The sequence below is a fragment of the Eubalaena glacialis genome, chromosome 5, assembly GCF_028564815.1.
Source record: "Eubalaena glacialis isolate mEubGla1 chromosome 5, mEubGla1.1.hap2.+ XY, whole genome shotgun sequence".
Lineage (NCBI taxonomy): Eukaryota > Metazoa > Chordata > Mammalia > Artiodactyla > Balaenidae > Eubalaena > Eubalaena glacialis.
Window position 1 is genome coordinate 1,703,519 of NC_083720.1, and position 13,050 is coordinate 1,716,568.

The window sequence follows — 13,050 nt, forward strand, 5'->3', positions numbered from 1 at the left end:
GACCAGTAAATAAACCCTTGTTGTCCACCCAAGTGGGAAGCACTTGAGAGCTAAATGGAGATTAAAACGTAACTGATGAAGGTGCAGAGCTAAGCATGACCGGAGGTCTGAGGGGAGCAGAGGTTTCAGACAGATCCATCCCAAAGCCCAAGCTGAGCATGCTTGGTCCCTTCCCCAGATGTGCACCCCCCATCCCACCTCAGGTAAGTCGCTGCCTCTCCCCTGTGAATGAGCTGAGCAGGTGCGGGGCACGGAGGCCTAGCTGTGTGGCAGTGTGAGGCCACGGGGAGAGGTGTGCGTGTGCACAGACACACACAGGATGGTGTATTTGTAAAGCCCATACCCTGTTGCTCACAGCGAAATTCTGGAAGAGTATTCATTGCCTGTCACCCCTTTACTTCTGTACTTCAGGGATTTTAGTTTGGTATAAGACTGTGCTCTGTTTGTAATCATATTAATAATGAAACTTAGAGCAATAGGCCTTTACTTTCCTCCTAAAGCTTGTTAAAATGCTTTATTTTGAAGCTGGAGATGAAATAGTGGACCTCACCTGTGAATCTTTAGAGCCTGTGGTCGTCGACCTGACTCACAGCGACTCTGTCGTGGTAAGTGCTGGAGCGTGAGGCTTGCCCTTTCTTGGCTGTGGGCCCCTGGCCTGCACGTCTGAAGGCCTTGGTCACAGGCTACAGCTTGGGCTAAAGAAGGCATGCTTTCAGTGACTGGTGCTCAAGATGGAAAATGTTTCAGGAAAATCATTTGTTGTGACTTTATTGCTTAAACTAATCACATTAGTAAATCTCTGTGACCCTGTCCTTTAGATAGCTGGCCATAAAGGCTTTTGGGGAGAACTCTGAGGCCCGATCTCTCTTTGGTCCCTGATTCTACACTTAACACCAGCTGTGTGACCTTGGGCAAGTTACTTAGCCTCATTCACTTTGTCCATAAAATGGGGATAATGCCATCCATGTCAATAGAGTATTGTGAGGATTAAAAGAGATCCTGTATTTGAGTGCCTGGCACCTAACGTGGTGCCCAGTAAAGCTGAGTAAATGTGAGTTTACACCCTCGCGGCTGGTGGGAATGGGGATATTTGCTCAGCACTGCCAGTGGGAAATCTCTCGAGTCCCAGAAGCAGCTGCCTCGGAGGATGCAGGCCCCCTGTGTTGCCACCGGATGCCTTGGTGGTGTCGTGCCTCCAGGGAGGGTGGCACCTGGGAGGCTGCTTGTGCCCCATCCCACAGGGGGCATGCCTGCCCCTGTGCGGCCCTCAGGAAGGAGACCTGGTCTGGTCAGGGGACATGTGGAGAAGCGGTTCTGGCAGACTGGCTCCACAGGTCAGGGGTGCATAGCTGTGTGTGGGTCTGGGAGTCTGGTCAGCCCACAGACCCACATCTAGAGGACGCACTGGCCTCTTGGGATGCTTCTGCAGTGCCTTTTGATGCAGTGTGCAGTTGTGTGGAGTGGAGGTGGTGACAACCTGGACGGTCTTGGGCCAGTAGGGGGCAGGTGCTGCTGAGGGCTTCGGTTTGGTGGAGCGAGTGGGGTTGCTAGGAGCTGAGTCTTCCCCTTGGCCTTGGGGCTGTCCTGGCTGTGCTTAGAACCGTAGACTAGGGTTGCAATGAGAAGCCTCAAGACTTTAAAAGGAGAAAAGAGTGAGGACAGGGAACTGTCTTGACAGATTAAGAGATTTAGACCCTGGTCAGTCTGAAACTGCTGGGCTGTCCTGTGGGGTGTCCTTCCCTCTCATTCCTCCCCTCCCCCCATCCCAAAGGCAAGGCAGCTGCCCTTGCTGCGTCATCAGACCGTCCCCAGCAGATTTTGGATGAATGCTCAGGGGAGACCATGGCCCCCAAACAGGAGGCAGTAATTTCCCTGGAGACCGGTGGGAACTTTCTGAGATAAGCCTGAGCAGGTCTAGCTGTAAGTGGTCCCTTCCTGGGCCTGATTAGTGTGATTTCTAAGGCAGGGGTCCCCAACCCCCGGGCCGCAGACCGGTACTGGTCCGCGGCCTGTTAGGGACCGGACCGCAGAGCAGGAGGCGAGCAGCAAGCGAGCAGAGCTTCATCTGGGGCTCCCCGTTGCTCGCATTACTGCCTGAACCATACACCCTCCGCCCGCCACCCCGCCACTGGTCCACAGAAAAATTGTCTTCCACAAAACCGGTCCCTGGTTCCAAAAAGGCTGGGACCGCTGTTCTAAGGTACACACATTTGGGTTGGCTGAAAAGTTCGTTCCGGATTTTCCGTGGCATCTTCTGGGAAAATACCCGAATGAACTTTTCAGCCAACCCAATACATACAGCTTTGCCGCTGCTCCCTGCAGGCTCCCTGAGGTCCTGGAAAGGTAGCTTAATTTGGTACCTTGGCTGCAGCCTCAGCCCAGTTGCTGATTAACACTTAAAAGTGCTGCCAGTCCTGAATTTCTCCAATACTCCGTGCCCGCCTGCAGTGTGCCAGGCCCTGGGGAGATGGCCAGGATTCTGCTCACAAGATCGCGTTTTCTGCCCTCAAGGAGACAATGATTGGCTTCTGTTGGGTGACAGACCCACATCATCATGTCCCCTTTTACGCCTTGGTTTTGTTTTGATGGCCAGTCTGCCCTCCCTACATGGGCTTCTTTTCTGAGCTTTCCAGCCTTCTTCCTGTTTCTCTGGGTGTGGAGAGTCATTGAGAGACACCAGGATGGGAAGGCTAGAGTTGGGGGGGCTGCCCTGGGAGTGGGTGGATAGCCAGGGGCAGGTGGATAGGTGAAGGGGAGGCTAACTTGAGAAGCAGGAGTCCTCGCTTCTCGTCCCAGAGGCACCGGCCAGTTTGGTCGGAGGACTTACCTTCCCATGGCCTCAGTGTCCCCAGACATAGAATAATTGTTTTGGACTTAATAGCACCCCTTATTCTAATCATCCTTCATTCTTTGTTGGTGTTTAATAAATCCAAATGCCAGGTTTAAAATTTATAGTGAGAAGTATACCTGAGGCTGAAATTCTCACTCTCTAAAGGAGATCTACTTGGAAAACCTAATAGTATTATTCACTTATCAAGGGGCATCTATTAGAGGAATTACAAGTTTAGGGATACCTCAGGCCCCACCTACAGGAGAGTATGAAATGAATAAATGTATCGTTTCCCAAATTGGGGTAATCTTACCAGTTCCACCAGAATGCCGGGGGACAGGCTTAAGTGTACCACTTCAACCTCACCCGGGAGTAGCTCTGCATCTTTACATCCCAGGATCCAGGGACAACGTTAGAACTCTTGTGAACCCTCTTAAGACTGGATGAGAAACTACGCAGGCTGTGTTTTTCTAACTCTAAGGAATCCTAAACCCCTGATGAATTAGGAGAAATTTTAAAAGCTGTAAGGTGCAATGAGACCTTGTACATCTCTGCTTTGATATTTTCCCTCAAAATTTAACTTATTTTTGGCATTGCATACCCAAAAAAGGCCGTCACTGCTGGGTCCTAGGGTGTGTATATCTTTGATTGTTACTGTATAGTGACAAGCTGTTTTCCAGAGAGGACGTACCAGTTTACGCTCCCACCAGCGCTGGAGGTTCTTATGCTTCCACATCTCGCTGCCACTGTAACTTTTAGCCAGTCTGGTGTTGCCTAGAGTATCCCACGTGGTTTTAATGTGTGTTTTCCCATCACTGGTGGGGTTGAACATCTTTTCATGTTTAGTGGTGTTTCATTTTCCTCTTTGGCGAATTGCCTGTTACAATCTTTTTTTTTTTTTTTTTTTTTAGCACTGAGTCTTTTTTTCTACTTATTTTTCTGTGTGATTGTCGACCTTGTCTCATTTTTTAGGAATTCTTTATAAGTTCTAAATATGAGCCTGCCATTAGTTGTGTTTTGAATCTGCTACTCAGAGGCTTGTCTTTTCTCTTTTTGGTTTATGTACAGAGGTTCTTAATTTTAATACAGTTGAATTTATCAATTTGTTGATGAAAATCCCATACCATAAAAATATGTTCCTCTATTCCAAAAGTTTTACTGTTTTGCGTTTCACATTTAGGTCTATAATCTATATGAGTTTTGTTTATGTTTTTTTTTTTTTAATTTGTTTTATTTATTTTTGGCTGCATTGGATCTTTGTTGCGGTGCGCAGGCTTCTCATTGCGGTGGCTTCTCTTGTTGCAGAGCACGGGCTGTAGGCACGCGGGCTTCAGTAGTTGTGGCTCGCGGGCTCTAGAGCGCAGGCTCAGTAGTCGTGGCGCATGGGCTTAGTTGCTCTGCGGCATGTGGGATCTTGCCAGACCAGGGCTGGAACCCGTGTCCCCTGCATTGGCAGGCGGATTCTTAACCACTGCGCCACCAGGAAAGCCCTTTGTGTATGGTTTGAGATAAGATTAAATACCTCTCAGTGAAGATTTATAATATTCCCTGGAGTGATTTTGCAAGTCTTTTGTTAGAAGATTTATTTCTAGGTACATAGTATTTTAGGATGCTATAAAAAAAAATGGTGTTTAAATTTTTCACTTTTTTGTTTTTATTATTTGCTAATATAAAGAAATGCAGTTGGTTTTTCTTTTTTTAGTCTAACAGTTCTTAATCTGTAAATCTTTTCTTTTAATTTATTTATTTTTATTTATTTATTTTTGGCCGCATTGGGTCTTTGTTGCTGTGTGCGGGCTTTCTCTAATTGCGGTGAGCGGGGGCTACTCTTCTGTTGCGGTGCGCGGGCTTCTCATTGAGGCGGCTTCTCTTGTTGCGGAGCACGGGCTCTAGGTGCACGGGCTTCAGTAGTTGTGGCCCGCGGCCTCTAGAGCGCAGGCTCAGTAGTTGTGGCGCACGGGCTTAGTCGCTCTGCAGCATGTGGGATCTTCCCAGACCAGGGCTCGAACCCATGTCTCCTGCACTGGCAGGCGGATTTTTAACCGCTGCGCCACCAGGGAAGCCTTTAATCTGTAAATCTTTGAATTTCTATGTACACAGAACAAGTTTTGGTTCTTCTCTATTTCCCTTTTTTTTTTCTTTGGCCTTAACACACTGGCTAAAAAATTCAACACTGGCTGAATAAAAATGGTGACAGTCATGGACATTCTTGTTTCATTCTAAATCTGAAAGAGTCCTTTCAGAGTTCCACCATTAAATAAGACTTCTGCTGTAAGTTCTTTTGATTTGTTTATATCCTTTACCAGAGTGGAAAACTTTCTCTATTTCCTGTTTGGCTGTAAGTTTCATCTTGAATCAATGTCGAAATTTAACAATTTCATCTAATGTTGCTTTTTCCCCTTTCATATGTTGAAGTGGAGAATTATGTTGGTTTCTAGTGTTAAACCACTTGAGCATTGTGGTCATGGCATTATCTTTTTATGTTGCTAGATTTGGTTTTCTAATGTTTTATATATAATTTTGCCTCTATTTTTATGAGTAAGATTGGTGGTCTGTAATTTTTCCTTATAGAGTTCTGGTATCAGCGTATTGGTATCTTTACAAAGTGAGTTGGGCACCTTTTTTTCCGTTCCACAGAAGATTTTTTAAGATTGGACTATTTCTTCCATGAATGTTTGTTAGAACTCGACAGTGAAGTACATAGAGTTTTAATAGATTTTGGTAATTACATTTTTTAGGAATTTGTTGATTTCATCTAAAGTTTTCACTTTTATTTGCATAAATTTGTTCATAATGTCTTATGTTCTGTGGAATCTATAGTGATGTCTCCTTTTTCATTTCTGATACTGGTTATTTGTGTTTTCTATTTTTTTAGATTAGTATCACCAGAGCTTTATTAGATCTTTCAAAGAACCAACTTTTAGCTTTGTGGATCCTTTCTCTTGTAAGTTTTTCATTCATTGATTATTCCTTTCTTTGTTTATTTTGCTGTTTTTCTAATTTTCATCATTTCTTTTCCAATAAATGCATTAAAGATTATACTGTCTTTAGCTATATCCTACAAATTGTGTTACTGGTACTTTACATTTAATTCAACATTTATCAAATTTATATTTTTTAACTTCCAAATATATGGGTACTTTCTTTTTGTTATTGATTGCTTGCAGTATTGGTCAGAAAATACATTCTATATGTCAGTTCTTTGATACTTACTGGGTCTTGCTTTAAGCCTGGCTTGCCCCCCGATGGCTGGCCTTCACTAGATAACCTGCCCCCGTGGTTCCTGCCTGGGCTTTGATTTCTCTGTGGGGCTTTCAAAAGTAGGCTTCAATTTTTTAAGAATCCTCTGTGCTTTTTTCCCCTCTGGATTACTGTATTCCCTATACTGTTGACCGAATTCTTCTCTTTTTTTGATACCTCTTTATTTAAAAATATGTATGTTTTATCTTGTTTATGGTTGTTTTCAGTGAAAAAATGGATGGAAATACCAGCCTGCCATTTATTGGAAGTCTCTGCTTGTTTTCCATCCTTCTGCTTTCTTTCTTTTTTTATTTTTTTAATTAATTAATTATTTTTGGCTGCATTGGGTCTTCGTTGCTGTGCATGGGCATTCTCTAGTTGCGGCGAGCGGGGGCTACTCTTTGTTGCGGTGCGCGGGCTTGTTATTGCAGTGGCTTCTCTTGTTGCAGAGCACAGGCTCTAGGTGCGCAGGCTTCAGTAGTTCCAGCACGTGGGCTCAGTAGTTGTGGCGCACGGGCTTAGTTGCTCCGCGGTATGTGGGATCTTCCCAGACCAGGGCTCGAACCCGTGTCCCCTGCATTAGCAGGCGGATTCTTAACCACTGCGCCACCAGGGAAGTCCCATCCTTCTGCTTTCTTATCTGGTTTGATAGATGAATGAAAATTTTCAGACCACTTTTCATGAGCATTTGCAGTATGCCAGTCTCTGTTCCAGCTGGAAGTGATGCAGTGATGGAAAAGAGACTCACTCCTCTCGTTAAGAAACTGAGTCTTCCAGGGGGAAGTTATTAAAAAGGGTACTTGCTTGGACTATTTTCCTTCATTGAATTTCAAAAGATTGTTTCTTTTAAAGTCAGGTTGGTTTTCCTGGAATCTTTTTTTGTTCTGTTCCCATAGTGTACTAATGTATAGAGTTATTTGTGTTATACTCTGTACCTCACCTGGTTTATGATTTATGAGACTGTTGAAAGGGTCTGCTTGGTGAAGGCTTCCTTGCAGGCAGGGACAGAGCCTGGTCTGTCTCTGGCTGGGAATAGTAAAGGGCATGAGAGGTACACAGTGACTGCTGGAATGAGTGAATGAACCAGCGTAATTATATATGAAGGAAGAAGAGCCCAGACATCATATCGAAGAATTGGGGAAACGAAACAGTTGTCCGTGGAATCTGACATGATTGCTTACTCGACTGGGATGTTCATGTCAGCACCAGTCTTCCTGGTGCTCGTGGCGGTGCTACAGTAAAAGTACTCTGTAATTGTGTGATGCATGCACCTGTTGGATCTGAGGAGTATCCTTTGTGGGCACGGTGGTTGCAGATGGCTGTTTCTTCCAGTGGAATGATGTGCCGTGCTGCCTTGGAAGGTCATTTAAAGGAAGCGGCTCTCTGAGCTCCCAGCTGGATGAGCTTTCTTAGAAATGCCAGAGGTCAGCTTGCCTACAGAGGACCCCAGTGACCCTGCTACTTGGTTCCATTCTGTTGTTTCACCCCAGCATGTTGCTGTAACCCTAAGAATGCCAAGCGTTTTGTCCACTAGTAGAAGGAAGGCTTATCCTGCCCCACTGACCAGGAGTCTGTGACATGGGTGTCAGTGTTTGCAGGTGTTCTGAGGCTCACTTGTGCTTCAGAAGCTCACAGGGGCTCTGGGTGCCTGACCTGGAGTCAGTGTGCCCAGGTGTGGAAGCAGGCAGCGCCGGTGCTACTGTGGGTTGTTCATGCCCCACGTGTCTCCTCCACTTGTCTCTAACACACTGCCTGTGGTTTATCTAGAGTCAGGAAAGAGAAGCCAGGCTGAAGGTGGGGTGGAATGTGTGGGTCTGAGCTTGAGCCAGTTTGTCACAGTGTTGATTTGGCTGTTCATTCTAGGGGACTGGGGAATTGTTTCCGTTTGGTATTTTGTTTCTTTGAAAGGCCTCTCAGCCAGATGAGAGGCCCAAGAGCTTGTATTATTCCTATTTCCATCTGTTTACTCCTAGAGTCAACATTTCTGAAGCCCCGATGCTTTTCCCCACCTCTGTCTCTTGTGCTAGGTAAGCACTTTGTTACCTGCAGGGCTATGGCCACGGGGAAGGGACATTCCAGAGCACCTGCAGACACCTGCAGAGTTCTTGATTTTTTCTTTTTTTTTTTTTTTTTTTGTCTGCGTTGGGTCTTTGCTGCTGTGCGCGGGCTTTCTCTAGTTGCGGCGAGCAGGGGCTACTTTTTGTTGTGGTGCGCGGGCTTCTCATTGCAGTGGCTTCTCTTGTTGCAGAGCAGGGGCTCGAGGCGCGCAAGCTTCAGTAGTTGTGGTACGTGGGCTCAGTAGTTGTGGCTTGCGGGCCCTAGAGTGCAGGCTCAGTAGTGTGGCACACGGGCTTAGTTGCTCTGTGGCATGTGGGATCTTCCCGGACCAGGGCTCAAACCCGTGTCCCCTGCACCGGCAGGTGGATTCTTAACCACTGCGCCACCAGGGAAGTCCAGAGTTCTCGATTTGTTGCGATTCGGCTGCTGGGTGGAGGGAACACCAGTGATAGGATCTCACCTCCATCAGCTAGGAGGTGGCTCCGGGTCACAGGAAGGCATGGAGCTGGGAGGCCAGGCTGTGGTGCCATTCTTTTCTGCCCTTCGGGCAAGAAGCCTCATCTCTGAGCTGTTTTTCCATTGAGCATGGGGACAGAGTCATCACCAGTGAAGGAGGCTCTCTGGCCACCGTGTATTCATTTACCTAGTAGTTAAGTATGGAGCACCTGCCGTTGTGCCAGCAGCATCCTGGGCCTTGGGACTTTCCTGGGGGCTCAGTGTTCAGGTCCGGCCCCGGCTTGGCACTGCCAAGAGGCGAGCTGGGTCTGACTCACAAGAGCCTGTGGAGACCTGGTTGCCACATTCTGGTGGCCTGGGACCCAGTGGCGTCACATTCCTTCCAGGTGCATCCACACCTGGTCAGTGGTCCTTCTTGGCAAAGGGCAGTGAAAGCAGTGTTGGAGTGGAGGAAAACTGGGGTCTTCCCTGCCCACAGCAGAATTTCCTTCTGCTCTTGGCTAACTTCAGAGCTCCCCTTCTAGACTTCACATGGACAGCACCTTCTGCCAGCCCCAGCTTGTCTTCCAGTTCATGGTCCTGGTGATGAAGTTGACTGTCGCCAGTTTCACAGTCACACTTTCCAGCTTCTTCTGGGGGGAAGGGAAGTGTCTTCAGTGGCTTCTCATCTGCAAAATGGAGATCTTTATGCTCAGACCTTCTTCCTTCCTGCGATGGCCATTTGTATTGGTCAGGGTTGAGGTTGGAAAAACCGAATCCACTCTAGTTATTCTGGAGCAGAAATGGATTTTAATACATGGGCGGGGGACTTCCCTGGTGGCAGTGGGCAGTGGTTAAAAATCCACCTGCTAGTGCAGGGGACACGGGTTTGATCCCTGGTCCGGGAAGAATGCCACATGCCGCGGAACAACTAAGCCCGTGCGCCACAACTACTGATCCTGCGCTCTAGAGCCCGCGAGCCACAACTGCTGAGCCCGCGAGCCACAACTACTGAGCCTGCGTGCCACAACTGCTGAAGCCCGCGTGCCTAGAGCTCGTGCTCCGCGACAAGAGAAGCCACCGCAATGAGAAGCCCGCGCACCGCAACGAAGAGTAGCCCCTGCTCGCCACAACTAGAGAAAGCCCGCACACAGCAATGAAGACCCAACACAGCCAAAAATAAATAAATTATTAATTAAAAAAAAATAGACACGGGAGGAGTTGCTTCGTGGTGTTGTAAAGGCTGGAGGAGCAGGTGTCTAGGAATAACTCCGGACATCTCAGCCTTGACGCACCATGGCAGCTGCTACTGCTGCTCCAAGCAGAAGGATGGGAGGGGGCAGCTACCACCTGTATTAATCTGTTCGGGCTCAAGGAAATGCTACTGTGTCTCCTTGCCTGGGAGGACAGACCTGGGCTTTGGACATTGCAGCCTCGGCCACGACTGCCTCTTGATACCCGCATCTGTGTCCACCTACAGCAGCTGAAATTGTCCTCCACCCTTCTACCCTCCAAATAGCATGAGTGTGTCTCACTGAGGGAATTTAGTTCACGTCTAGAATCCCCACTGCAAGGGAGTTGGAATAGAGTTGAGCTTCCCATCTCTGCGGGGCAGGATGGTGTGCCAGAAAGGGTCAGCCTCCGTGCCCCCTGAACACGGGGGCAGCCAAGGAGAGGTGGCAGCAGGGCTTTCAACAGCAATCCTGAGAGCTCTCCTGAAGTAGTTGATCACACACACAAGCGAGAGGGAAAAGGGGTGCTACTGGTGATGGTGTAGACAGACAGGTAGTAGCTCAGTGAGAGAGCTGACTTGACTGGTTTGAAACTGTTGCAGAAAAGAGTCTCAACAAGCTCTGAGTACAGGCACACCTTGGAGATGGTGGGCTCGGTTCCAGACCACTGTAGTAAAGTGAGTAAAAGCAAGACACGACGAACCTTTGCGTTTCTCAGTGCATGTAAAAAAAGTTGTTTGTGCTATAGTGCAGTCTATTAAGTGTGGAGTCGCACGTTCTGACAATGTGCATTCCTTAATTTAAAAGTCCTTTATTGCTAAACGCTAACCATCATCTGAGCCTTCAGCAGGTTGTAATCTCTTTGCTGGTGGAGGGTCCTTCCTCGATGTTGATGCTGCTGACTGATCAGGGTGGTGGCTTCTGAAGGCTGGGGTGCCTGTGGGAATTTCTTAAAATAAGAACGATGAAGTTTGCTGTATTAATTGACTCTTCCTTTCATGAACAGTTTCTCTGTAGCAGCAATGCTGTTTGACAGCATTTTACCCATAGTAGAATTTCTTTCAAACCCTGCTACTGCTTTATCAACTAAGTTTATGTAATATTCTAATTCTTTTTTGTTATTTCAACAATCTTCACAGCATCTTCACCAGGAGTAGCTTCCATCTCAAGAAACCACTTTCTCATCCGTACGAAGCAACTCCTCATCTGTTCAAGTTTTACTGTGAGATTACAGCAGTTTAGTCACATCTTCAGGCTCCACTTCTAATTCTAGTTCTCTTGCTTTTTCCACCACATATGCAGTTCCTTCCTCCACTGAAGTCTTGAATCCCTCAAAGTCATCCGATAGGGTTGGAATCAACTTCTTCCAAATTCCTCACCCATGAAATCACAAATGTTCTTAATGGCATCTAGAATGGTGAACCCCTTCCAGAAGGTTTTTAGTTTACTTTGCCTGGATCCATGAGAGAAATTACTGTCTATGGCAGCTATCCTTAGGAAATATATTTCTTACATGATAAGACTTGCAAGTTGAAATGACTCCTCGATCCCTGAGCTGCAGGACGGATGCTGTGTCAGCAGGCAAGACAACAACATTCATCCCACTGTCCGTCTCCATCCGAGCTCTTGGCTGACCAGGTGCATCGTCAGTGAGCAGGAATATTGTGAAAGGAGTCTTTTTTTCTGAGCAGTATGTCTCAGTAGTTTAAAATATTCAGTAAACGATTTTGTAAACAGATGTGCTGTCATTCAGGCTTTGTTGTTTCATTTGTAGAGCACAGGCAGAGCAGATTTAGCGCCATTCTTAAGGGCCCTAGGACTTTTGGAATGGTAAAGGAGCACTGGCCTCAACTTAAAGTCATCAGCTCAGGAGAGAGTCGGCCTGTCCTTTGAAGCTTTGAAGCCAGGCACTGACTTCTTCTCTCTAGCTATGCAAGTCCTAGATGGTATCTTCTTCCAGTAGAGGCTGTTGTCTACATTGAAAATCTGTTGTTTAGTGTAGCCACCTTCATTAATGATCTTAGCTGGATCTTTTGGATAACTTGCTGCAGCTTCTACACCGGCACTTGCTGCCTTACCTTTGCAATATGATGTCATGGAGATGGCTTCTTTCCTTCAGCCTCATGAACCAACCTCTGCTGGCTTCACACTTTTCTTCTGCAGCTTCCTCACCTCTCTCAGCCTTCATAGAATTGAAGAGAGTTAGGGCCTTGCTCTGGATTAGGCTTCAGCTTAAGAGAATGTTGTGGCTGGTTTGATCTTCTATCCAGACCACTCAGACTTTCTACACATCGGCAATAAGGCTGTTTCACTTTCTTATCATTGTGTGCTCACTGGAGTAGCACTTTTAATTTCCTTCAAGAGCTTTTCCTTTGCATTCACGACTTGGCTAACTGGCGCAAGAGGCCTAGCTCTAGGCCTGTCTCAGCTTTTGACTTGCCTTCCTCACTAACCTTAATCATTTCTAGGTTTTGATTTAAAGTGAGCCATGTGCAGCTCTTCCTTTCATTTGAAGACTTAGAGGTTATTGTAGGATATAGATTTTTTAAATATTTATTTATTTATTCATTTATTTATTTGGCTGTGCTGGGTCTTAGTTGCAGCACGCGGGCTGTTTTAGTTGCGGCACGCAGGCTTTAGTTCCCTGACCAGGGATGGAACCCGGGCCCCCTGCTTTGGGAGCGCAGAGTCCCAACCACTAGACCACCAGGGAAGTCCCTATTGTAGGATTATTAATTGGCCTAATTTCAATATTGTTGTGTGTAGGGAGTAGGGAGGCTCAAAAAGCGGGAGGGAGTCATGGAACAGTTGTTCTGTGGAGCAGTCAGAACACACATTTATCAATTAAGTTCATCGCCTTGTATGGGTGAGGTTCATGGTGCCCCAAAACAATTACAGTAGTAACATCAGAAATCACCGATCACATATTGTCATAACGAATATAATGATAATGAAAAAGTTTGACATATTGTGAGAATTACTGAAAAGTGACACAGACACGAAGTGAGCAAATGATGTTGGAAAAATGGTACCAATAGACTTGCTTGACACAGGGTTGCCACAAACCTTTAATTTGTAAGAAACGCGGTATCTGTGAAGCGCAGTAAAGCAAAGCACAGGTGTGCCTGTAGTCAGGCGATGGGCTTGTCAAGTTCTCACTAGCTCGCTCTGTAGGCCTCGAACACAGGATTGGATTGATCTCAGTCCTTGGTGTATGCTACTCTCCGTAGTCCCTGCATGGCCTACTTTGGCTGT

The 13,050-nt window shown here is 46.7% G+C and overlaps 1 protein-coding gene across 1 annotated transcript in view; it reads left to right on the forward strand.

Annotated features, from left to right (window-relative positions):
• Positions 1 to 13,050, forward strand: part of RNF4 (ring finger protein 4) — a 35,880-nt gene that overhangs the window by 18,397 nt on the left and 4,433 nt on the right. The window contains exon 4 of the mRNA XM_061191056.1: positions 526 to 605. Coding sequence (XP_061047039.1) covers positions 526 to 605 — 80 coding nt within the window. The remainder of the gene's footprint in view (positions 1 to 525; positions 606 to 13,050) is intronic.